This window comes from Gasterosteus aculeatus, chromosome 9 (genome assembly GCF_964276395.1).
Source record: "Gasterosteus aculeatus chromosome 9, fGasAcu3.hap1.1, whole genome shotgun sequence".
Taxonomy (NCBI): Eukaryota; Metazoa; Chordata; class Actinopteri; order Perciformes; family Gasterosteidae; genus Gasterosteus; species Gasterosteus aculeatus.
The window spans coordinates 13,846,150-13,873,136 of record NC_135696.1 but is presented as its reverse complement, the minus strand read 5'-3'; the positions used below and the strand labels follow the sequence as shown (position 1 = coordinate 13,873,136).

General features: G+C 43.6%; 1 protein-coding gene across 2 annotated transcripts; it reads left to right on the top strand.

The window, feature by feature from the left end:
- The first annotated feature begins 552 nt into the window (after positions 1-552).
- doc2g (double C2-like domains, gamma) lies at positions 553-26,915 on the top strand. 2 transcript variants are annotated; one of them, XM_040186686.2, is made up of 11 exons: positions 553-692; positions 2,666-3,071; positions 3,572-3,651; positions 4,211-4,285; positions 7,271-7,380; positions 12,824-12,950; positions 13,147-13,203; positions 13,904-14,028; positions 20,174-20,255; positions 20,503-20,599; positions 23,207-26,915. In XM_040186686.2, exons 2-11 carry the CDS (start codon positions 2,684-2,686, stop codon positions 23,344-23,346), a joined length of 1,281 nt encoding a protein of 426 aa, XP_040042620.2. In that variant the 5' UTR covers positions 553-692; positions 2,666-2,683; the 3' UTR covers positions 23,347-26,915. The 2 variants fall into 2 exon arrangements, with proteins under 2 accessions (XP_040042620.2, XP_077965135.1); XM_078109009.1 differs by having other exon boundaries at positions 565-692; positions 2,600-3,071; positions 23,207-25,189.
- The last annotated feature ends 72 nt before the right edge of the window (positions 26,916-26,987 follow it).

Below are 26,987 nucleotides of genomic sequence, written 5' to 3'. Positions count from 1 at the left end.
ACTGGGGGAGGTGTCGACCGCGAAGGATGCTACTGATGGACACCAACAGACAAAGCGCACACATACACGCACACACACACACACACACATATGCTTGTGTTATTTTGGCAGTAGCCTATTCATAGCCAACACAAACTCATCTGGCAGTGCAAGTGCATGAAGTCAGCACCGTCAACCCGTTTCATTTCATTTCCTCTCTCTGTTCTTCAGCTATTGGATCTTTTTTTTTAGTTTTCAATCTTTGCACGGCCATATATATATATATAAACCTATAAAATATAAATGGGTTTTAACTCATGCACGCCCACACGCACACACACACACTCATGCTGCCGTTCCCCGGGTTTTCCTTAAATCCCCCCCCCCCCGCTGCTGAGAAAGTGACCGACGGCATGCACAGTCTGCAAAGGACTGACGCGGATTTTAACCACATACGTCACAACTACTGGAGAAGAGAAAGAGGGAGGGACAGAGGAGAGGAGAGGAGGAGAGCACAGACACAGGGCGAGAATGTGAGAGAGGGAGAGGGAGGGAGGGAGGGAGAGAGAGAGAGAGAGAGAGAGAGGGAGAGAGAAAGGGTACAGAGGGATATATTGACTCAAAGCTGCTCTGCATGCTCCTCAGTGAATGAGAGACAGAGGACGTGAGAGCAGGCAAGATGGAGTGCCGGCACAGATGAAGACTGTCCCTGGGTACGTAGCTGTGAATGTGAGTGTGAGAGTGTGTGTGTGTGTGTGTGTGTGTGTGTGTGTGTCTGCATGTCCGTGTCTCTCTCTATGTAAGAAGAGTGAGAGCGGTTGAGTTTGCGGCAACATGCTGCTTGAGCGCGGGTACCCAAGCAGTGGATTTCAGCGTTGTTACATAAGAGCGGTGCGAGGGACTGAATGAGTGGAGGTGTCGAAGATGAGAACAGACAGTCCTTATGTGTGCATGCATGGTCTTGACACAAGTGTGTCGACTCCAGCTCTGGGACTCTCTGGTGAGGGAGGAGGGACGTGCTCTCGGAATTGTAAGTTCACAACTGAGTCCGAAGTCTTATTCTGTTTGCAAGCATTTGGTAATGAGCCCAAACACCATCCACGAGCAGCGTGTCTGCTTCATGTCAACGTGCGTCAGTGTCGTTTGCGAGGAAGAGATACGAGGTGTCCTGTGATGCGCTAGAGGCGTGTCATAGTAATTCTGATGTAAACAATTCCAAACACAAATCTCAGTATTTCGAGCCACTATGCGTTCAGTTCATTGCTCCGCGGCTTCTACCTCACGAATAACGAGGCAATGTAATGTATGTAATGTAATCTGCTGGCAACGTGCATACTGCATATGACTACATTCAGTGGGATATACATTATTTCATCATTTTAACACATTATCCACAAGGAAAATTCCACTGGTTCAACGGCATCTGTCAGCTACAAAAGAGGGAGGACATTAACCATTGCCCAAACAATTCACTCATTACCAGCAGAAACCGTATCTTCATGTTTGATTGGCGATGGAAAGTCGTTTCTTTTTGCAAAGTCACAATAATTCTGCGTATTTTAAACTTGTTTCTCGAATAGTAATCAGTAGTTGTAGCCGTGAGTCCACTCTGAGGTTCTCAATGCAACACAAGATGAATGACAGTGAGCCAATTCCTTTCACACAACAGACGCATCAGTCAAAAACAAAAAGAGCAATATTTCATTTCATTTAGGGAAAATAATTTATTTGGAAATTACAACACTGATGCAAACGCAGACAAAATGTGTCGACCAAAAGGAACAGAGGATTCAAGTTGACATTACAACAGCAGGGAAATAATGGACAGGCATTTAATCGATGGGCTGTGACATGTGACAAGTGGCATGCTATGTCATGTGATAAAGGTGCATTTTAGGTAAAGACCATATGCATTTTTATTAAACAGGATTTGTAAAGGACCAGTAAACTAGGGGATCAGGTTGAGGTTTGTCTCTGTGATCCCTGGAATAACACCTGTTCTTGAAACAATAAAGACACGGGTGCACAGAGGGGGCTCATGAGATAAAAATGATAAAAGGTGTGTTTGATCTCTCTGAATCAAAGTGAGGAAAATAGGAAAGCAGTTAACACAGTTGGATTTTTGGCCAGCAGTTTTTTTGCTCCATTTGGTTACAAATATATTAAGGACCGAGAATGTCTTCAAATAGTGTTATGTAAATATTTCAGGGGACTTGCAGATGAGCGCGAGAGAGAGAGAGAGAGAGAGAGGAGTGAAACAGAGAGATAAGGGATGGATTAGAGTGAAGTGCAGATACACAAGTGACATCACTTGTTCATACTTTACAGCACTCGGTTTGAATAATAATTGAGTGCACAGACTTGGTGTGTGACACAACGTGTGAGTCACACTTCAAGTGCCAAAGGTTCTGGCAGATTCTATTTTGGCTGTTGTGATTTTGCATTAATGGATGGAAATAGAAACGTGACTTATCTTCAGATGTTTTAGATGTGGTGTGTTTTTTTTTTTTTTTTTCTGAACGCCTTGTCGATGTTGACAGTTATTTAGTTTTTTCCTCTTCTAGTTCTGAGCCTCACGTCCCCCCCAAACCCACTCCCCATCCCTCCGCTATGATCCCAGCTGCTATTCTCTTTGTCTTTCTCGCCTCGTTCATTTCTTCCTCCCGTATCCGCTATCATCCCGCAGTCTCGTTCCACAGTCCACATGAGTGTCTCCAAACCTCCGCCGCCCCCCTCCACCTCCCACCTGGCGATCCCCCCTTCCTCCACCTCCGCCCCTTCCTCATCGGCCACGTCGCCCTCGGCGACACCCCACCCCGCTGGTCCGCCCCCTCCCTCGCCGGTCAAGATCTCTATGCAGGAGCACTTTGCCATCAACGTGTGCCCGGGCCCAATCCTCCCCATCCCACAGATCTCGGACTTCTTCCCCCGTTTCCACGACTACCCCTGCACGCCACCGCCTCCGAGGGAGAAGAAGATCCTAAAAGAGGAGACTTTCAACGGGGAGACGGGTGTAGGATACAAGGATGGGGAGAGGAGGTTGGACAACGACGGAGACCGAGAGGAGGCGGTGGACTCTGACGATGAGGACAGTGAGTTCTGATGGGGGTTAACAAAGCTTAGTGCTGTGAAAGTTGTGTTCATATTGTGTGTATTTTGACTCACGCGAAAATTTCAAGATAATGCAGAAGAAGAAAAATAAACACCTCTTACATTTTAGAGAGGAAAGTCCTCTTTTTGTGTTTTTACTGAAACCTACTTCATGTCTTTTGCTCCGAGGCACAGCATATGCTTTCAGAGTAATTGTGGAGTCGAGCATTTTTCCAAGTGTTTGTCACTTTGGGTGACTCGGCCTCTCCAGTGATTTATTAGATATCGTAGCGGTAGGGACACTCAGCCTGCAAAGTTTATTTTCATTCCCAAAGAGTAATCAAACAAGACAGATCAATTTATATTAAGCAGCATTATGTTTTTCAAGACCATCCGCTACAAATATGACTCAGAGCTTTTCAGTGTGTGTGTGTGTGTGTTTGTGTGTTGGAGACTATGCGTTTCTGTCCCCTCTAATTGCCGTGGTTTGTGTTGTTTTCAGCCTACTTGGGAATGTTGGAGTTCACCCTGCTCTTTGATCAAGAGAACAACTGTCTCCATTGTACCATTAACAAGGCAAAGGTACACACAGTTTTAATATGTTCTCCATATAAACAGACATCTGCGTAGTCGCATAATCCTCCTTGAAGTCCCAATGAAAACACATCTCCCTTAAGGCGTTTACAACGGCACGAGACGTCAGACTGCTTCCTCGCAACCTTTTTAAATGATCTTTTTTCCCCACAAACTCTCTGCAGCTTGTCAATTCGAGACAAAATCATCTAATGGCACTGTGAGATGTGGGATAGTGCTGCCATGTTGCTGAAGCTGTCACATTTTTGTTTGGACATCGTGCAAGGGCGCCTTGTATCTTCTGCTGTGTTCTGACACATGATGTTAGTTATGTAGATCTCACTGGGCGGTTCCTTTGAGGACCACACGAAGGAGCCCAGGATGGTAGAATACAGTGGCATGGAAAGACGTGCCCCGGAGTACTATTGAGCCTTCACTACAGTAGACGACAACTGTCTTATCTTCTTTTTCGTTTTGCGACACTAGCAGTTGAGCAAAACGTCTGAGGACCTGATGACGTTCCCTTTGCCAAAACATAATGTGTGTGTGTGTTTGCTTGTGTCCACAGGGACTGAAAGCCATGGACTCCAATGGACTGGCTGATCCATACGTCAAGCTTCATCTTCTCCCTGGAGCAAGCAAGGTCACTGCTCCAAACTCACCTCAGTGGCAATTAATGTAACATGCCACCACACCGACACTGAGACGCACTCAGGAAAGTCCCACATCACACAGAAGAAGCTGCTGGCCAAAAAAAAAAAAGATTATTTATTGAAAAGACTAAAAATAGGAACCATTTCATTCATTATTTAACAGGAGAAAACAAAAACAGTTATTTACTTCTTTTGAAGATCTCCCCTGTTTATTTAGATGCCACAAAAAGGTCAATATGCTCTTGCGGGAAACATAAAAGGGCAGTGGTCCAATTTAATGTGTCGTTTTGATCCATTGAGCAGGGAGCACTCCATTCGGTTACCGCTTAATGTGGCTCGTCCGATGCTCGGCTGTATCGAGCACAAGCGCGTTCCGGTCTGCTGCACAGCTCTTGTCTTGCAGCTCAGGAAGCAGGGAAGATAAGGCTCGACCACAACAGGAAACCCCCGGCTACGGGCAGAATGCAACTTGTCGTCGGCCATTTTGGCTTAAGGTTGACACACGAAATGAGACAAGTAACGGGGAGGACGCCCAGCCAGGATAGGTTGAATAACTGTCTGAGGTGCTAACAATAACAACGTCTGGAGAACTTTTGTCCTCCAGCTGTTTTCTCTCCCATTGTTATTGCACCCCCGCCCTCCCCCTCTCTCCCCCCCGCTCTACCCGTCTGTACCTCACTATTTGGCTGTGACCCTCTTTGACCTTGAAAATACCGACAGTGTGTGGAGTGAGCGGACACAACTGAGAGTGAGAAAAGGGGGACAGAGAGAGAGAGAGAGAGAGAGAGAGAGAATGAAGGGAGGGAGAGACAGATGAGGGGAGGACAGCAGCAGGTGGTTGTCATGGAAACAGGGAGGATTGTTACACGGCTCACGTCAACAGGCAAGTGTTGATGGGGGGGGGTGTAGAGATGGGGGGGGCGCGGCGAAAGCGTCAATGAGTAGGTAAGTACCAATGAACAGCCCTTTAAAGTGGAAGCGGGCAGCGGGCAGCGGGCGCGCGACAACACACCTGCTCCGTGTCCACGATGCAGCGAGTTCTACGGAACACGAAAGGTTTCAGTTTCAAAACACACAGAGAGCAGAGGCGAGTGTCTCCTCTGACCGACTCGTTATGCTTCTCTCTCAGACTTTCATCCTCCTGCACGTGATCTTTAACCAGTGCGGAGTCCTACATGCTGTCGTTGTGATGTGGAACATCTACTGCAACACACGCGGCGCATGACCTTGCGTAAATACAGACACTTGCCAACGTTTTAGTCACACAGAGATTCTTCCTTGATCTCACTCGGTGTTAAGACGCAAACACGTGTGGACCCCAGTAATTGCTTGAGCCTCCGCGTTGGTATTTTCATCGCTCCCTTCCCAGTCATCCACAGCTCTGGGAAGTATGGGATGGAGAGAGAAAAGGGAGTGTGAAATAAGTAAAAGAGATCCATGGACAGATGGAGAGTGTGATGGACAGATGGAGGGCGAGAGATAAAACATTTAGAAACAGATGCAAAAGCACTCGAGTGGAGGGGAGATGGAGGCAAGGAGCGAGGGAGGGCTGTGAGAGGGAGCTGGTGTTTGGAATATTTGCAGATGGATCATGTTGAAGTATGTGTCAAAAAACATTCAAGTCAAGTAGTGGTGATCATTTGTGAAATCACTGCTGTTTGTTCGGTCGAGCAGCGGTGGCCCACATACAGCTGTGCGACACCGCTGTAATTCCCGATTCTGCCTGCGAACGTCATCTCCTGCACATTAATGAGTCAAACAAACGACATAAATTGAAAACACTTGTTCCATTCATGCAACAATCTCTGAGGGAGCTGAGTCTTTTAGATAAGCCACATATTTCCAGCAGAAAATTGCGAATACTGGGAGTGTGGAACAAATGAAAAGAGAGGGTGAGACGAAGTGTTTATCTGCAAAGCTTCAGACATAATCAAGAGTATTTGGAGAGAATAGTGTACAGCAGCTGGATATTCAGTACAAAATGAAAGCTATGAAGTGTATGAACACAGATCCTTTACTTGAAGTAAAAGTAAAGGCCTAAATGAATAAAAATAATCAAATGTTAAATATTCATTTTGAAAGAAAGAGTTTAACTGATGCACTTATTTGTCACATTTTTAATATCCTCCTTGACATTTTTAAAGCTAGGGCTACACATTTTTTCTGCAAAACAGCTAAATCAACTCGGTCCCTCAATACTGTCAGACTCCTCCATGCCGAGCTGCAGGATTCAGCCCCGAGCAAACATGTTCCTACTTTAAATGGGTCACAAATACACACTTTCAAAGGAATAACTCCCCAAAAGCTCGGCACTTTATTCTGATTGAGTGTTCACTCAAGCCGCAAAATGATAAACTGTGCATTTGTTCGGGACCATTTTCCGTGGCGGATTAATACACATTGTGACAGGACATTTTTGATGTGGCATTGACTCAAAAATAGACTAGCGTGCTCGTGGCTGATTAGTGTGGAGGGACACTCCACAGATTTTACAAATTTTAGGTTAGTCGTATGTATAATTTCTCCTATGGCTCCAAAGGGAGCTCTCCAAAAGCTCCCACATCAAGCGGTAGTGAGCAATGCGTCTCTTGGAAAAGATTAAATATTTCATGCTGTATTTGTTATGCAATTGAATTGGCTGCCGTGCAGTGTGTGATACACAGTGCTCGTTTCAGAGGTTGGGCTGTGATATCATGTTGGGGAGGAGACAGAAGGACAGGTGAGGCGAGGGAAGCCTCGAGTCCTCCAAACAGCAGGCAGCACATGTCTGCGATTTCCCCAGGGAGAGAAATAAATGATGTTTTTTTTGCTTCCCTTCTTAATATTTTAGTGTCACTACCCTCCCTTTCTTATTGTGATCTTTTATTCTTCTTTCCGATCAGAGAAGTTTGCTTGAAATCTTCTTCCTCCTCCTCTGTTCTTTTCTCTGGTGTCCATGGGTTCCTTTACACATTCCTGCTTCTTTCTCTCCTCAGGCCAACAAGCTACGCACAAAAACTCTGAAGAACACGCTGAACCCGGTGTGGAACGAAACACTGATGTACCATGGCATCACAGCGGCCGACATGACCACCAAAACGCTCAGGTAGGAGCTGCTCCCTGTTTTTAGTCAGTCCGCAGTCCGATGACCAGTTTGTTAAGGTGGAGGAGATCCATAGCTTCCGATCCTTCGGGGGAAGCTGCCATCAGCCGTCTTTACCTCCCGGTGGGCTTTACCAGGTAGTTAATGATCTCAACCAGGCGACGCCGGCCAACTGTTCCGCTCGCTGTTGCTGCGGTAACAGCCCAGGTGTTGCCTCCGCGTTGAGTCTCCGCCCCCCCCTCGTTCCCACGGTGCTCTTTGTATGGAGGGATGTAGGTCAAGCGTGGCCATCTTGGCCCAAAAAGTCTGACGCACTCCCGTCATCCTGCATGCGCAAGTTAATTCAGACACACACTTGTGTTTTGTTTGTGAATGTGTCTGCTGCGTCCGATCGCCGTCAGTCTGCTCAGCAGATTCACAACAGGGTTGGATGGGATGCATAGATGCACGCACACACACACACACACACACACATGAATACAGCGTATGCACACAAATGCAGGCTGTTAGGTGTGTGTGTGTGTGGCAATCACTGGCAGGAAACAACACGAATGGCCCCTCCTCCGTATGTCGCAAAAAAAATACACACATTGGCAAATAAAACACTTCCTTTTGCAAACACATACATTCTGAAATAACATTGTCTCTCCCCCCGCAAAGTCACGCACGCACACGTACGCAAAAACGGCCACGCAAGGTCACGCGCCGCAAGCTGGAGAGAACCCACTTGACCTCTGCTCAAGGACGTGGTACACAGACACAAACCAGCAAGGGGCCGCGGGGAAGCCAAAACCGAGGAAGAGGAAGAGGAGGAGGAGGAGGAGGAGGAGGTGTGTGAGCAGTGTCAAGCGAGAGATGGAGAGAGAGAGAGACGTAAAGAGGTGTCTGCCAACATCAACAAAGAGAGTGAGGGGAAGTATGAATGATGTCGAGTGACAGGCGAACCGGTGTGGGAAAGGTCACTAGGGAGGCCAACGTCGAGGAAGATGACAGAGGAGAGGGATGGATAGAATCCATGAGTTCATTGAGAGAAAGACACAGATATTGGCTCGTGGAGTATGCAGTGAGATGAATGAGGAAATTCATTTAGCCGAGGAAAAGGGCGAGCGACGAGAAGGCGTTTACTCAAAGGGAAGCCAAAAAAAACAAAAGAATGAGGACAGCGATAAACACAGGAGACGACAAACGAGCCAAAGTGAATGAAACAGTGTCTGTCAGGACGGATCCGTGGGGTGGGGGGAGGGGTGAGCAAGCGATAGATCAAGAGCCACATGGAGGGAATCTGCTCCAGCGCTCTGTGGATGTGTTCAGGTGCAGCACGATTCCTCAGCCAAGAGACAGACCGGGTTCACAGTCAGAGATGGGAGAAATATAGAGGGAACCCCCCCCCGCTTAGATGTTTACTCACGGGGGTGCGCCCGCTCTGGAGGTCCGAGCAGGGTGCGGACGACAGGAAGCTGTGCTCTTTGATCTTCGTTCTCTGCAAACTGCTCAGCAGGCGAACTCTGTCCAGCCAACCTGTGAATGTAACGTGCCGGAAGGCCTGGAAGGTGTGAAGTTAAACCGGGCCGCCGTCAGAGCAAAGCCATTTCATCCTGCGTTTTCAAGTCAGATCAGGGATTATGTCTAACCAGCTCTTTTCATTCATCTTCTACTCTCCGCACATCCTCAGAGGCTTCGCCGTATTGTAAAGTATTGTAAATTGTAATGGTATTGTAAATTGCAATCCTCCATACTTCACTCCTATTGGATTTGGTGAAACCTTTATCTTGATTTGACTGCGAGTGGCTGTGGGAAATCTTTGGTTTGCATCAGCAATAGTGTTTAGTAAACACAGAGGCTGTGAACAAATTGATAAAATTTGGCTGGATTCTTTTTATGCATCGTTTCCTTAGAATGCCTTTTTTTAGATCAACAGTTTAAATCCAGTTAGGAGATAAAGAACTCACCCACTAATTAACCGCTAATACGAATATATGGAGATGTAATTACTGGGTGTAAATACTTAGTGATCAATATGTTAAACTACCAACCATCAATAGAATAATAGTGAAACATTTGACACATGAAAAGTAGAAATGCACTGATATCAATATTGGACGATCAGCCGATATTAATTCAAATGGCTTGATCGGGTAATGTCCGACAGCAGGCCAGATGTTTATACACCATCACAAACTGTAATAGTAATTTCTGTTCATATTTTCATCAACTTGTTTGTGCATTAAAACGTTTTACAATTTAATTGCAATTTCAGTGAATTAACATATTTCTGCTGTATGAATTATTTTAATAGCAATGTTGCTTCCAGGGCTGGCGTTGCCTTAGTGATCCCAATCTCTTTTACACAGTGAGGCGTGCATATTTAATAAACACTGCAATGGGTTGTTCACAATGCATTGGCGGATACATTGCTGAATTATTGTTGCCAGTGTGGAGACAGAAAAACGGATCCTTGATGAAGAATGTACTTTTGTGTCAAGTCCGTCCCACAGCACTGCTCTTACTCTGGAGGATAAATTATAGGAAAACCTTAATGCCTTGAATAAAGTGGAGAGAGAGGACTCTCGTGGATTTATTTATTTATTTCGCCGTTCATTCACTCATTTGCAGCTGCGATGATTATATAAAGCCATTAAACAGAAGCGACATGCACTTAAAAAGAAAGGAACGACAGGTTATGAAATGGCTGGAAGAGAATTCTATTCTCAAATATTCCTCAGTGGGCAAACTTAATCTCTAAGGGCCACTGGAGGTCCAGTCTGTTATGAAGAATGAATCAGCTGATTAAACTAATATCAAGTGTCCTCGATCCAGACTTCAGGTTTGGCTTCACACCGGCTAATCCTTCAAATGGTGCAGCAAGGCCGCCTGAGCTGCATAAAATGTAATTTACTCTGTTACTTAGTCGTCCAAGTGTAATGGTCTAGTTTGAAAGAACATTCATTACTGATCTCATGTAAAAACTGTGTCTTTTTCAGTGCTGATTTCATGAAAAACTGCACCGTGAACAAGTAGTTTCCTTTGAAGTCTGTCCTTAGGTCAACAGTTTGCGTCGCTCCGAGTTTTGTTTTACTGCAGTGAGGCCGACATGATTGTGGGATTAGGTTCACGCTATCTGTCTGGGCGGCAATCTGCCTTTGGGCAAATGTGAGTTGATTTAGGACACAGTGACAGCGGTAATGTCGCGTCTCAATCCCTCCCCCCATATAATGGCTCAGGCTTGCCTTTCTAAAAGATGCAAAGTACATTTATGTAACTGGGAAGAATCTCATCTTTATTACTCCTCGTGGTTTTCATCACTAAAATGATCTTCAAGCAAGTGTTTATGTGCGTGTATGTGTGTTAAAGGTGTAGCAAGATGATGTCGGCCCAATGTATGGTCCCCCTCTCATTTTCATCTCTCCATCGGGCCTTAATAGACTCTCAGTGACCTCGGTTGTGGGAAGATGGGGATAAATATGGGACCTGATGTGGTGTTGTGTGAGAGGCGAGGCTGAGATTGCCTTCTGGGTGCCTCCGGTGTGATGTATAGTAAAACAACTTTGCTTAGGTGCAATATGTCACGAAAAGTGATATTTTTACGCTCGTGTCTCTATTAGATTTGCCAGCGGCAATGTCGTGCTGTCGGTCACTTCTCCAAATTTCCCAAAGGAATATCTCAACAACTAGAATGAATTGCTTATGTTTCATACAGACATGCATGTGTTACAAACGATGAGTGCTTCTGATTTAGGGGGATTCTCTGACATTTTTCTATCGCCAGCACTCGGCCCACATTTGTGGTTTTGAGTGAAATAACTCAACTACTATTTAATGCATTGCCATGGAATGTTGTAAAGTATTCTACAATAACCCTTGTGTAGATGTTGTCATTGCATTTAGTCCGAAGCACTGGTGAGACTTCTTACAGCCTCACAAAACTGGTGGAACGATGGTAGAAGAAGATTCCTTTAACTCTTTAAAAACATTGTTCGGTTATTGAAGTCCAATTTGCTTTTATTCTACAACCAGCTTTTCAGATTTTCCACAAAAATCATGTGGCATATAACATGCTTTATCATTAAAATTGACTCATTGTTTAATACTTTATGGCAATGATCCTTTAAATGATTATTTTAAAAACACAGCAATGGTCGTCCTTGTTGTAATCAAAGTGCGTTTTCTCCTTCACACTTCCTGCCTTTTTGACACCAATAAAGAGACACTTTCACCATCACAGACACCAAGCCAGCGTGCTAAAACTCTCTGATTATCTAATGGAACTCTGCGGATTTTGTCAGCGACTCCACACTAAATTTGGCACCACAGGTTGAACAGACTCCACGAGCACCTGCTCGGTTCATACAGGAATTCTACGGGTGGAAATAGTGGGGTGCGGGGAAATGAATGGAGCGTTTGAACGTGAGGAGGTTTCGGGCGGAACTGGTGTCACATTTCCCTGCAACCTTCATTTCATCACAGACACCCTGCACGTATGACGGAGCAAAGGCACGTTAATCATCCGACAGCCCGCGCTCATGAGTCAGAGTTACTCTGAAGCTTCGGCTAGAGATACTCATTCGTTATGACTAAAAGGCTCCAACCAGCATGTCAAACATCCAAGCGTCAGAGGGACAGGAAGAGAACAGGAAGATGGGGGGGCCGGGGGGGGGGGGGGGGGGGGAGGTGTGTGCGAGGAGCCGGAGAGAGCAAGGTAGAAATCAAGAGCGGTGACACTCCGTCTGGGAATATTTGAGCACAGAGGGAATATCGTAGCAGGTGATGGGCTGTGAAGCCTGTGCTGTCGAGCTCTGATGGAATATTCACCCTCCATCAAGCATCGCCGTAGCTTTCAGTAAGTGTGCGCTGTGGAGGAAATCATTTCACAGAGCTGTGGAAAAATTGACAAACGGATTCAGTTGTCACTTTTTTTCAAACGTCTACAAATGTCTGTGGACTCTTTGTGGAGCTTTGTTTTGTCTTTTGAATCACAGTTGATTTCCCAACTGTTACTCCCTGGAAAGTAACCTTGAATTATAAATTCAAGGCATAATGCATTCAGATCAGCACTCCTTTTGATTTGTTTTGCTATCATAAAACGCAAAATCAATGTATTTTACCTGCTCGAAACAGTCTCACTCATTTCAATTACAATAAATTAGTGTCTGATGGACCCAAGCAAATTACCCCCCCCTCCCCTTTTTTTCTCTTCAGCAGTTACTTAATTTCTAACGATTCACGAGGCTGCTCTCGTGACACCACCATGAACCCTGCTTTTGTTGCAGATGGAGGATGGTTCAGGTGCACTTTGGATACATTTTGCAGGGTCTACGAGTAATGAGCAAAGCTAAACGGTGGTCCAGCTGTTTTTACTGACTGTCTTAATTCTCTTTTCTTTGTCTGCATCTGTATGTGTGTGTGTGTGTGTGTGTGTGTGTGTGTGTGTGTGTGTGTGTGTGTGTAGGCTGTGTGTGTGTGACATGGACAGACTCGGACGAAACGAATTCATTGGAGAGGTGCGAGTGGCTCTGAAGAAACTGAAAGAGGGCGAGAACAAGCGCTACAATATGGGCCTGGAGAGAATTGCACAGGTAGGTTCATTATGTGTGTGTGTGTGGCCGAGCACGCAAACCAAATGGGTTTGTGTAGACGTGTATGTCAAGACGTGTCCTATCTCCCAAGGGGACAATCAGTCATCAATTTAAAACGCCGCATTATGATATGTAATAGATGTAATAGGGGCGGCTATGTGGGCGATAACCATTATGTGTCTCTTTCTCATTTCAGAATAAAGATGCTAACAACCCAACGGTGGAGCAGGGAGCGGTCGTGGCAGAGGAGGAGGTAAAAGTATCATCAGCCTTATCATCACAATCATAACCATCATCAAGACACACTGTAACTTCCTATCACTCTGCTATATCTGACACCATTAATCTGTTCAGCAACTGCAATGTTTTCCCTTTTTAATCATCTTTTAAGGAAACGAAAGCTTAATTTTTTTCTTAATTGGTATATGTTTCTAAGGCATGACCTCTCGTAGACCAACGTAAAGGGACACTTCTCCAGGTGTCCCCGTAGGAACAGGTGGTAAATTACACCGCGGCTGTCTGCTCGGTGCATTCCTGCTCTGGTGGACGCTGTCTAATTTCTGCTCAGGATTTCGAAGACAGAGGCTAATAGCTTTTGGTCTCTGATTAGAATCAGATTAAGAGGAGAAAATGAGCAGTGCCATTTAGCTGGGCTCAAATGAGGCCTTTTAATTATAAGCTTTTAATTTAACTGCACTAGTTGCCAGCAGATGCAAAAAGAAACGCTGTATACTAGGTGATGGAACATGTCGCAGCAAATTACATTTTCTTTTATAATCATTTCAAGTTTATTGTGATTGCATAATAGTTTCATTTGTGTTGCTTTGAGTGAATAGTGTTTGAGAAAGTGGTGCTCAAGCTGCAGGATTCCCCACTCTGCATTCACTGAAGAGGGAATTGTCAGGTTGAAAACAGGTGCTGCATCTGACACTGTTGTTTTCTGTGTTTCCCAGCGGGGACGCATCCTGGTGTCACTGTGCTATAACACAGAGAAGGGCTGCCTGCTGGTAGGGATCATACGCTGTGCACATCTGGCAGCCATGGACTCCAACGGCTACTCTGACCCCTTCGTCAAAATGTAAGTCATGTCTGATGGTCGTGGACCGACCCGGTGATAGCGGGATGTGCATGCACCCCTACTGTATGTGGCCGTGAACTTTGACCCGAGCTCGGCCTTGAATAACGTTTAATTCATTCAGTATTGTCAGTATTGTGGCATTTTTATAATTAATGTTTTTCTTTGTTTTGGACATAATTGTTTTTTTTAATGTTTTAATTATAATTATAATTATTAGTTTCATATGCAGTTCATCAACCATGATGTATGCATGCCCTGTTTGGAAACCAAAATACTGGCAGTAAAGCTTGTCAAGCTTTGGAAGGGCAGAATAATCACCAACAATTGCAAATGCAACTTAAACAATTGGCATCTGAGTTTGTAGGATAAATTAGAAGATCGACCAATATTGTATGTAATGTACATTTATTCGGTGAGGAAGCATAGTGTGCAGATTCAGAGCGGTCGGTTTATTCAGTTTTACAACGGGCGCTAAATAGACAAGCATTCTAGACCGTTTGCACACGATTCACAAAACATAGAAAACCCTGAGCGACTACGAGCCGTCACACCCTGAAAAAACGTTCCAATTAAATCTTCAATGGCTTTCTTTAGTCAAAAAGAGCAAGCGAGATGTTTATTCAAAGATATATTACTTTTTATAACGTGTTATCTGAGGAGTTGCTGCAGGTGTAATTTCACCAAACAACATTTCTCTTTTTTTACTTTGAACACTGTGAAACAAAAGAGCGTAAAGAAAGAAGCCAGAAATTCACTTGTTCCAGCTTCTTCAAAGGGAGGATTTTCTACTTTGCTTTTTTTTCATATCATTGTAAATCCGCCATCTTTGGATATTGTATTGAAGTTCAGATAAATAAATCCTCCCTGGTCTTGGGGAATTTCCACATATTTAATAGGTTTAACCTTACATTTACATTTCAATCATTAATTAAAATTGATTAAAATCTACAGATGAATCAATGATTAAAACGAGTGATTGTGGCCCAAGAGTTCTTTCACCAATCTGCTACAGTATATTGCCACACTGAGAGCTTCTGTCAGCCAATGCAGAGATTTTCAAATTGTTTTCGAAAGTGTTCGAGACACTGCACACCTGAGCCAACCTGCCTGTGAGGCATGCATGGTGACAAATGAACCCCACACAAGTCAATCTCTGATCTGCCTGCAGCATTTAAATACCGGCAGTGCAGGGAGTGAGAGGAAAACCTCCAGCAGTGGGAGGCTTCAAAGCATCGAGCTCCAGGTCGCTGTAATTACATCTAAAGTTTGAATGGCCATTAAATAGCTTTAATTTTCTTCAGACGATCAAACTCATCCAAATGCCGTTGGAATACAGTAATTGAAGGTTCAGAAAAGCTACTGGACCTGGTTTTGATCTCTATGACAAAGACAATGGGTTTCTTGTTTCAAGGCCTGACGTTGGTGGTACGAAACGCAGGAAAAACAATAATTGGTTCAAAATAGTGAATGGATGAATAAATGAATTGATGGATGATTAGGTTGTTCGACACACACAGCTGGATGACACGTTGTTTGAGGTATTCACTTTGGCTCCCCTGTGAGCTGCTGAGATCTACACCTACCCATAACACCCTCTCTCTGTGTAAGACCCTCGAGGGAAATTGGAGCGGCGGCTGTTTCAGCGATTGCCAAAAAGAATGTCATTTGTTTACTGTGAAATGACAAAACCCTGTAGCATAAGAAGGCTGACGTGGAGGAGAAAGTAGCGCGACGTTGTTGTAGAGCCACAAACAACTTAAACGCAGGATTCAACTGTTCTTTTCCTGCTCTCACATCAACGTTGGTTTCTTTTAACCATGGACGTTATAGTTCCACAACATTAAACACATGGATATATTTATAAGTATGAAGTCACGTGAACCCAAACCATGATTTTTTCTGCCCCCCCTCTTGTGCACATGCTGATTTGTCCTTGGGAAACCCGCTGGACCAAATTGCTCCCAATGGTCACATTATGTAGTTGAAAAGATGAATGAGAGGCAAATTGTGAAGCGCCTGAGGAAATAAATGCTTTACAAATGCAACAATTACCTAACCAAAGGAGTATTTGTCCGTAAACCTAATCAACCGTTGAAGTCCCAGAGCAACAGAAGTTAGAGAGACATGAGCTTTTGTGCTCTGATTTATTCCCCAGAATTATAAAAATAATCTCATCAATGAACATAGTCGAGGGATTTCAATCAAATACTTTGCATCCAACTAAAAGGCGGATGGATTCAAACTGTAACTGCAGAGGACTCTGTCTCCACACACACACACACGCACACACACACACACACACACACACAGACACCTTCTTTGTCCTTTAAGGCTGCAGATTAAATAATGGACCGATGTCATGTTGAAATTAGTTGGAGCCAATTTACGTAAGCACACATCACAATTTGTTTTGCAGAAAGACAAGATGGCTGAATTGTAATATGAAAATATTATAATATATTGTACAATACGGAGATCTAAAAGGTTTGCAACCAAATGCTACTGTGTATAGTTATAGAGGGCATGTATAAGGAACTATGTTGTAGTTTAATTAAGGAGAATTGTAATAGACTGAAGTTGGGAGAGAAAGTGCAGTTTGGTCTGAATTAATCAGCTTTAATACCATAAATGAGCAGAACATTTTTGATAATCACCCACAGTGTTTGGATTCTCAAGGTCGTCTGTAGTTTCTGTAGAGAGAGAAAAAAAATGTTAGCTCACGTCTTGTAAAAAAAGAAATGTTCTGACAGTCATGGCTATTATTTCTCCTTTCTCTCTGAGGTATTGATTTGTTCCTCTACTTCAAAGGTTGCACCCAAAGTATTTGTCTCCTTCTGTCACTTCCTTCTCGCGCCCAAAACTTGCATTTTATTCTATTTAGTTTTTCTCCCTCCGTTTGTTGGGCAACCTTTCACGCAGATGTTTCTTCTTGTGCAGATTCTTTTAGTTTACATGAGTTTTTTTTAATCGTATTTCTGGCGCTCACATTTTTCCACTTCCCCGTCTGCCAGAGCTTCCTTTGTTCTCTTTTGTGACGTGGTCTCTGTATCCTTTACAAAGAGACTATTCTAACCCGTGTTTATTTGTCATTCTGTAGAGTATATGTTGCTATGTCATTTACCCAATACAACTAACATAATTAATGCTTTGAATTTGTATTAAAGTTAACTTTAAACACACACAATAACATGAGGTGAATGTATTGCTGCCGTAGGTGCTTATTGAGCAATTATGTAAGAATGAATGTGCTTCGCTAGCTTTCTTGCTCACTTCACTGTCAGTGAGTTGCAGCCGTAACACCAGCAATCCTCATGAGGAATCTGTAGGCTAAACTAGATGGTCTGTCTTCATCCAGGATGCGTGCGTGCATGTGTGTGCGCGTGTGTGTGTGCGTTTGTCCAGAGGCCTTTCCAAATTTGTCTTTTCTCTCAATCAGCTTTTCGAAGTGACACAAGGTCAGAATTATTGCAGAAGGAAAACTTGCATTTCTTCCAAAAGGACAAATTGGCCTTTGAAGACTAAATGAGTTTACATCCTTGAGAATGACCCACATTCCTCTTCCCTGCCCGGAAAACATTCAGACTGAATAAATTATTCGCTCAGAAGAAAAGATATGTCACGGTAAAAGAAAAAAAGTGCAAAACATGTCAGATATTTCCTGCTGACCAAGCACAGTGGCAAGCTTCACGGTTTCATACTCTCTCTCTCTCTCTCGCCCTGCGCTTGTGTGAAGTGAAAATCACGAGTCCTCCCTGCAGAAGGCATATATTTAGCGCTCTTTTTTCAACCCTCTCTCATTTATCTATCACATTTTAGTTTGTTTTTGCCTCTCAGTGTCATATCTTTGGTTCCGGTTTTTGACACCTGCTCCCTTAACTGCTAAATTGTTATTGTTTCTCTGAGTCACAGGGACGCTCTCGGTCGCCGCTTGTCTCTCCCTGGACTAAGCTTGCTGTCAGAATAGTTTGATGCACCTATTGAGAGATGAAAAAAAAGAATTGTAACGTTTTGGACTCGTGTTATAATCTGTCCGGTTACATAACCTAATTTAATTCAATTTTCAACTTCAAAAATGAAATAAAAACAAATTCAAAAATCTAATGAAATCCTTTTTGGGGTCAAAAATCCAATCCAATTTTTTCTCTTTTACTTTTTAGTTCTCAAAAATACAACAAACATAGAAGCTGCTCTTCCTCGTGTCTCGGGGTCGGCATTTTCTTTTCGAATGCGACTTTTGACTCTGCTCTTTCTGTGTGTTCCTGTTTTATTGAGTTCATCCCTATATGAGAAAGAAAAAATATACATTTTATGGAACACAGTGTACAGCACAGGGTGTTAGTTTGCCATATTGCTGTGCACAACGTACTTTTTAAGGAAACCGTCAACAATAACTGAAAAGATAATCCCCACTATCTCCAGGAGCCAGCCACCCATGTCATGAATTATTCTCCACATTGAATTCAGCACAGTAATTTGGGTATAGTTTGGTTGCCGCTCTGCAGAAAAAAAATAATATTTGTGCTGTCATTGTTATGGATGTTGCTGTCAAATAATGTTTTGTTGCTCTGCAAATTGAAATCCCTTGTCTGAACGGCCTCGGAGCCACATGTGGAACGTGATTTGGCACAGCTCAGCCTGAGATGTCCCCCGGGCCGTCACCTCACCTCTCACATGCTGCCGGTCGAAAAAGATGCTTTGTTTAGCCGCCGGTCCCAGTGGATTTCTTTTGTTCTTTTTATTTGTTTTTTTTTCCCACAAAGGCAGTCAGACCATTGTATAAGGCTCTGGCATTTTAATGCTGATTAGCTTATGGAGAAAATGCCCTTTTTAATATACAATAAACAGCTAAAAAAACCTTTTGGCTTTTTACCAGAAGCTGTTTGGTTACATGTCATTGAACAACAGTATAATCTTTCGTGTAAGAGCTACACAGTAGCTGTATACATCTTTTAAAAAGGTATTTCACCAAAGAGGAGAGACAACTATTGAGAATAATACGTCACATACGGTATTTTGCTGTTGAGAATAATACGTGAAGATGAAAGCGGACAGAAAGGCTTCATACATATTTTCACGTAATTCACATAAATATTTGCAAATGGACAATGTGTGTTTATTCCCACACGATAGCCAATATCCTCATATTTCACAAATAATAAACTTGAGAATATATGTTTACTGCACCATCTGACAAAACTAGACACCTTCCACCCATATGCAGATTCATCAGCTCCTGTTTCTAACCCCCCCACCGCAGCATCATCATAAATAATGTTTAAAAATAGATTTTTAAAGAAAGAAATATTCAATAATAAATTTCATTTATTGAAGTGGTGAGCAGTGAAGGACTTTAAAAAAGAGATGGTTACACCAAATTTGGTTTTAAAGTGATACAGTGATTCAGCCGAATCAATACATTTTATGATTAATGTATTTTCAACCCTTACGACATTAAGTCCCTCAAGTCTTTGCGCCTCCCTTTTTAAAATTCTGCTTCTTTCCCACCTCGATCCCTCCATCATTCTCTCGTCGTGTTTCTCCGAGCTTATCTCATGCGTCGGCTGTCAGGCCGGCGTTCGTCACTGGCTGTGGGAGGTCGGGCTCCAAGAGTGAGATATCTCACTGCCTGAACATCTTGACATCTTGAATTTATGCTGATGATGACTCCCGTTGCCCTTTAGCGATCCTTCTGTTGCCTCTTTGCAGGAGGCATGATTATAATCGCGCCGTGGTTTACTGTCGGCCTCTGTCTCTCCGTCACTCTCCCACTGACCCCGTCTTTGTTCAAAAGACTTCTGGGTCACAATCTTCTCGGGAAGAGATTTAGCAAATCCCCGTCTCCCTTTTGTCGCCCATTCAGCAAAGTTCACCATCAAAATGGGACAAACAAATGAAAAAAGGGAAAAGATGAATTCCTTTGAACTGCAGTAATGATTGTTCTGGCCTTGTTTCATATTAGTGTGCATGTAAGGATCTCAACTGTGCAAACCTCACCAAACTGCATGTTTAAATCTCTGTACTCATTTAACTCACCACAAAGATCAAGTTATGTCTAATCATAAAGGTTGGACACGAGGTGAAGAGCATACAAGGCCCAGATGAATGTGTCCTCTTTAGCTTTTGCTCTCTTTCTTTCTCTCATCAGCATGTTGCAGCCAGATATGGGGAAAAAGTCCAAATACAAGACAACAGTGAAGAAAAAGACTCTCAATCCGGAATTTAATGAGGTACAACTTGACTCCAGTTCCACAAATAACCACAATACGTCTTGCAAAATTTATCGAGCACATAAGTATATTCTGTAGTGCATCTGATGAGCATCCCAATTAAGAAATATCTTTTTCAACTTTAAACATTCCTCGCGTGAATGCGCGCTCAGCATCAATCCACATGTTTCTTCTGAAAACCCCCCCCTCTGAATTCCGTTAATGAATCATTAACACAAAAAAGCTCTTGTGTGCACCACCTGCACAGGAGTTTTCATACGAAGTTACCTTGGACCAGCTGGCAAAGAAAACCCTGGAGATCTCTGTGTGGGACTACGACCTCGGAATGAGCAACGACTTCATAGGTAGGCTCAAAAGAAACGGAGGAGTGGGGGAGATGAAGGGGGGGGGGGGGAGGAGGGCGATCAGTGCTGGAATCAAAGCGGAGCAATTGCGGAAAACATAAAAACCAGGCCGAGCGTGGGCGGAGGGAGGAGTGGAGAAAAGAAACGAGGGGTAATCATGAGGCTTGAGGAGAACGATTTGAAAAAGCAAAATAAGGGTTTGAGAGGAAAAGGAAATGCTTTAGAAATCAAGAAAAGGGCCCCTGTCCTTCATGGGCTTGGCACATCAGATGGCTGCTGCTTAGTGAAACTGCTGAACAGATTTCGTAGGGTCTAATGTGTACATCACGGTAATGGCGCACATGGGAGCTTAGGGGGTGATGGGGAACTAGTGGGGAGGCACGGTGAGAACGGATTACCACCCTATGAGCTCCCAGGCCTTCGGATCAAAGCCCTTGCCAGTGTGAGTGTGTGCGTGTGTGTGTGTAAGGGGCTGGGTGGGTTGTGTGGTACACACCTAGTGTTTAGATCAACTCGGTGAGCCATCAGCCCTGCCGGGCGAAAAAGGCCGTGGGTCGAACGCGAGGCATTAGGTAAACGGTCATTCCCCTCACCATTATCGTTGTCATTGCAGGTTCAGCTACATCAGCCTGCCAGTTATGTTAATTGGTGCTGGGAGAAAAATGACACTGAAACAAAGAAGAATGGGAAAAAAAGCGTGGATAAAGAGCCCGAGTGAACATAATCCCCATGCATTTGCATCAGGGTGAGGGCAGTAACAAGCGGGCTAAATGGCTTAGCTGAAGTCAGAGAGGGTATCGGGGTGAAAGGTGAGATTTCAGAAATACAAGGAGACTAAAGATGACAGTGAGAATACATGTGAGGTCAAAAGTACAGAGGTCAAGAAAACAACACAGTAAATCAAGTGGATGACTTGTGGGAGAGATCGATACACAAGAAGAGATTTCATCCCGAACCATGAATTAAGCCCCAAACTGATTTTGAGTGATTTGTCTTGTCGTTTTACCCCCAAAGTGGAAACGCTTGTTACTCGAGCATGAGTTACTCAAACTGATCGATGATCCGACAAGCGTTTTTTTGTTTGAAACATATGCACTCCGGTTTACAATCCTGTTTTTTCACCAGCGGGTTCTTGTGTTTGGGTGTATTGGAGGCGTCTGTGGAGCAGAATAGGGAACGGTTGAGAGGAACAGGGGAACAGGGTCAAACCAGGGCCGAGCGTCGCTGCACACCTGCTCGCCAGCCTGACTGTCGACCTTCGTCCTCGTCTCTATAATCTCCTCCGGCTCCGGATCCTCATTCCTCTTCTGGCCCCCCGAGCGAGTGTCAGGACGGCTGACCATTTTTCACTAGCAGCCTGCGGGCTCAGGGAACACTTCATCGATCTCTGTCCGGACGTGGTGGGAGCAAAGTTGACCAAAAGGTGCACCCTGCACCCTGCACCCTCTCCTGCACTCACTGTGTGTCTTTGTGTGTCAGGAAAGGAAAGGAGGATGCAGGACAGGAGACTGTTCTCCTACCGGAAGCAGTGTTTCAGACACCATTCAACGATCAGCGAAAGAGCCCGGTGTCCTGGTTGCTCTCATATTCCAAAGGCGCTGTTAGAACAGACGGCAACGTTGCCAAAATAGCGGGTTTAAAACTTCACGGCCCATTAAGCGTGCAATCACAGCCGAGGGATTGGCGTTGCAATAGCCTCCGTGAGACAACTGCCTGCTGATCTCTCTTTTCACAGTCCGCCTCTCCGCCGACGTCATCCGAGTCATTTCCTGCGTTCCATTTTCCCCCGTGAACCTTTTCAATAAATAATTTGTTGTCTAAATCTCTTGTAAGTCCCCAGCTATTCCTCTTTTTCTCTGCCCGGAGGAATTTGTGTTGAATGTCTGTTTGGTTCCTTCTTTGCTGACAGTCAAATAATCATAATCTTTATCGGCGTGAAAGTCAATATACAATTTTATCAAAGGTCAATTACATTATTAAAAAGATTTTAAAAAGAGAAAGAAATGCCCTTGTCATTTTGTAACGCCACAACAACATATACGGCTTACCAACTACAACTACACCTTAGTTTTCAGGTACTTGAACTGGAACTGGTTTAAAATTCCTTTTGTAATTCTAAACAACCAAAGTGATTTTTCGGGATGCAAAAATGAATTGATTATAAGATGAAAGGCATTGTTAAAAATAAGGAGTGTCTAGTTCCCTTGTCTTGTCTTACATGTCTGTGCGTTGTTTGAAATTCCACTGAAGATTAGATTTATTTGGAAACTTCTCATGTGGTGTCTTCAAAGCGTCTCTCTGATAACATTGTACCAAACGCCGATGTGACAACGAGGTCGACACAAACCTACAGAGAATTATCGCCTAAATCTGCCGCTCCCCTTTGGCTTAGCACATCTTTTGAGTTTCACTTCATTGTTTAGTTCTCCTGCTGCTACAGTGAAGCGCTTCTTGTGCAATGAAACACGAGTATTTACAATTAGGTGATCATTTACTACACTAGCCTGCCTTTCTTTACTTCCTATCCTTGATTCCTCTCCTTTCATTACCCTGCAATAACTCCCCAGCCCGTCCTGATTAATCTCCTGTGTTTCCGTCTGTTTGTAGGTGGAGTGGAACTGGGCATCAATGCAAGCGGACAGAGACTCAGACACTGGTTTGACTGTCTCAAGAATAAAGGGAAGAAAGTGGAGTACTGGCATACGCTCACACAGCAAGGAGCCCCGAGCGGTGACAAACCCGACTAGATTACACAAGACATTCATGCATACAAACACACACACACACACACATTTGTCTCCCAGGAAGATGGATGATAACAGAGACTAAGTAAAGGAGTAATAAGAGCAAAACATGCAATAATAATAATGTTGAAAATGATCATAGAACTCCAATAATTACTGCACCAACTATTAGTATAATATGATATTCATAATAATATTATTGATAGTAATAAGGTGTGATCTGAAAACTTTTTTAAAAGTTGAACCAAAATGTGACGATGTCCTCATTAAAGTGTTGACGTAACAAAAAAATTCTCACAAAATTGTTCTGAAGACCTCACTGTATTGTGGAAGTCGCTCGTATTCTGTCAAATTTACACCTATGGAGTGATTTGAGATTAATGTACTCAAAATGAATTCAGTAAAAGGCACTAAAAGTATGTGCAATCCAGAGTATCATAATGTGATATACTGTATAGTTACAGTAGAGGGAATGTTGTGAAAGGGATATTCTATATTGAGAAGTTTCGACTTTAGTGGTTGTTGATCTGATGCAAAACAACATGCCGTATTATAAAGCACAAAAGGATCCATTTGGTGGATTTGAAACTTTACCGTTTGTTTCAGTGTTCTTGTTCTTACGTCTTTCATTGTCTTTAAGTGACAGTGGCTTTCGTTCCACTCTCATTCCGTATCAATATATGTGTGTGTGTGCGTGTGTGTGCATGAGGGCTTTAAACATATGAGTGCGTACATTTTTTTATCTGTACTGTGTGTATTTTTGTGTGAATGTGTGTTCTTGTCATGACCCATTCACACTGTCTGAATGCAACTTCAGAGCCACAGAGATGTTTAGGAATAATAAAAGCAGCGCTGGACTCTTGCTGCTTGAGGGTCAGGGGTAGAAAAAAAAAACATAAAGGGCAGCAGCATGCAGAAAAGTTTTCAAGCATGTTGGGCGACCTATATGACACTGCAACATGTCTTCTAAATTCTAAGGACACCTTAAAGGGCGCTTCAACATGTTTTCTCCACTGGAAGGGCACCATAAAGGGCACCGTATCATATTTTATCTACCCGAGGGGTTTCTAAAGGGTACTTTTGCATGCTTTTCTTTTTATCTATAGTTTTTTTGGACAGGGGTCTGCATTGAGTAAAGGACATGAAAGCCACATTCAGGAGAGAGTTCCCCACCACACCCGTCATCGGTGTGAGTGCTCCTGGCTCGGGAGGATTCAAGTTGTCAGCGATGTGAGCCGTCTCTCTTTCCCATCATCGAGTCATAGACCAACTTTAAGAGTGGAATTTGACTTGATGCGTTACCTCTGGCCCAACAGATATTGCTTTTTTTGGAGGCGCTTTTGCACCGTGGCTTCACTGCAGCTTCATGATCTAGATAGAACAGGATCACGGAAGGTTTTCCTCAGTTTCTCCAGTTCGGTCCAGTTGGTGTACCATTACTTTGCCCATCTCACCACCACCTGTTGCCAAAATACTCTGAGTGCATTCAGCGTCTTTGTCTCTCCCTCTGTCGCTCTCTCTGTCTCCAACACACACATTATGCTACTCTTATTCAACTGCACTTGAACCCGGCCTTGGCCATTTTCAAATGGCAGTTGGCCTAGTGTGACGTGGCATCTTTTTCTAGTTCTTTTCTTCATCTACTACCTCCAGCGGTCTTACTTAAACCATCAGCAATATCTCATGCTGGCTGAAATGTATTTTAAATGTAGGGATTCAGGATCTAATGCAGACGTTTTAGTACAGGCCGATACTCAAATAGATCATTTATTTTGGATCTCATTAACAAATTTCATTAACTAATACACGTGATAAAGAAGCAATAGCAATAAGAAATTAATCAAAATGGAAAGAATAAATGCTAAAAATGCGGACCAAAAAGGTATCGGCTGACACCTTATCACTGACTCTTCTTTTGGTTCATAATTCTACCATAAAAGACTTATCACTTCTAGGTTTTACTTCAAGCAGTGTCAGGGATGATGCAACATTTTCTTCCTGCACGGCAATTTTGCAGCACTAATTGTATGCATTTCAAAATGCAGGCATCCGATTGGTCCTGTGATCTAATCTATAAGAATAGGGCTGCGACGAACGATGTACCTTTGTAAACCCTTGAGACAACGATCTCAGAAGTTATGCAAGGAATGTGGCTGGAGTCTACGTCCACCATTAGAGGGAATCATTGCTTCATTCAATGTTGCATTCATCCCATTACTTCAGTCTACAGTCTTACTTCGGTCTACAGTGGCATGTATTTCATCCAATGGACAAGAGACACTATCGTGTCCATGTCTCTGACATAGGATTACCTGCTGTTAGTAGAAATGTCCTCCATTTTAACCCCAGGACATAAAATGCGATTTCACCCTGCATGCGTGGTAGCCGGGGACAGTGGAGGACCACAGGCAAAGGATCGGAGATGCAAAAAAAAGACTTACAGATTGCGGATTTAACCCTTACGTCTGTTATGCGTCTCGAAACACACCTCGAACCATCAATGCTACATAGCGGCTAGACTACCACTGAACTGTGTAAATGTTTGACAGGATAACAGATGTACTCCCCCCAGTTCCTCTAGCTCTACAGCTCCGGCTGTACACTGGTTCACATTGGCACACCCACAGTCGGCCACTGGCCTGCAGGAGTTTTTGGAACTGTTTAATCGATCCGGCTGCTCATATTCTTGGTGTCCTTCAACAACCTTGTGAATGTCTCATCGTTGACTGCCAAAAAAAAAAAAAGAATCCTTCAGTGGTGAATTAGGTTTGACTAAACAAGGGCTTGGCCATAATCGAAGCTTGGAACTAAACCATGTGGGTGTAACAGAAGGATAAACATATTTTCTGTTCGCTCATCAATGACTTTAAAAGAAGGGTTAGGCAAGATTTATTCAGTACTTTCTCTATGCACATCAAAACTCCCAGCGCGTTGGCAGTGAGATAATAAAACCAAAACGACATTATTATGTTATCAAGGCATCAAAGATGCATTTCTGGGAATACTCAGTACTTTGATTGGGTCTAGGCTGGGTGACAGTGATCTAATAGAGGTCACATTTCAGGCTGGTTGCTTATTCCTCCCTCTGGATCTGCTGGTTTTGTTTACAGTCACCGAATTTAGTGACTCTTGTCTATTGACCCCGCTTTGCTTACGTAATCATTTTACCTGCAATACAGCTGCATGTTTAGCAATCACTATCGTGCGTGTATAATAGAGTGCAACCATGGCTGATCATTCGGAATGCTGATGTGTTTACAGTCTACGCCATCAGTGTGTTTTGGGTTTATTTGTGAATACAATGATTCAGGGTATTTTTTGCTCAGTTGCTGTGCTTTACCAAGCAAGCTATTGCTTTAAGAAACAAAACCTTTACTAACACAAATTTTGACACTTCCGTCTTCCTTAAATTGATTACAGTTGTAATGATGCAGGGGGGCATGGCCAATTGAGATGGGGAATTCACTACTGCAGTCCCTGTGTAGTCACTGTCAATGTCAATCACACAGTATGGCTGCCATCCTGTGGTGGGTTTGTGTAACTACTTCACCAAATAAATTGAAGTTGTTTCAGCGGTTGTCCGTCTTCCTTTGATGTGATCCACACTTGTACCTTTATTCTTAAAAAACACAAGTCAGGCAACT

Bases quoted from the DNA above. Each gene is read 5' to 3' on its own strand.
- doc2g (XM_040186686.2), top strand. From the start codon at position 2,684: ATGAGTGTCTCCAAACCTCCGCCGCCCCCCTCCACCTCCCACCTGGCG. The intron at 7,381-12,823 runs GTAGGAGCTGCT...GTGTGTGTGTAG, and splicing joins ATGACCACCAAAACGCTCAG to GCTGTGTGTGTGTGACATGG. The intron at 20,256-20,502 runs GTACAACTTGAC...CCACCTGCACAG, and splicing joins TCAATCCGGAATTTAATGAG to GAGTTTTCATACGAAGTTAC.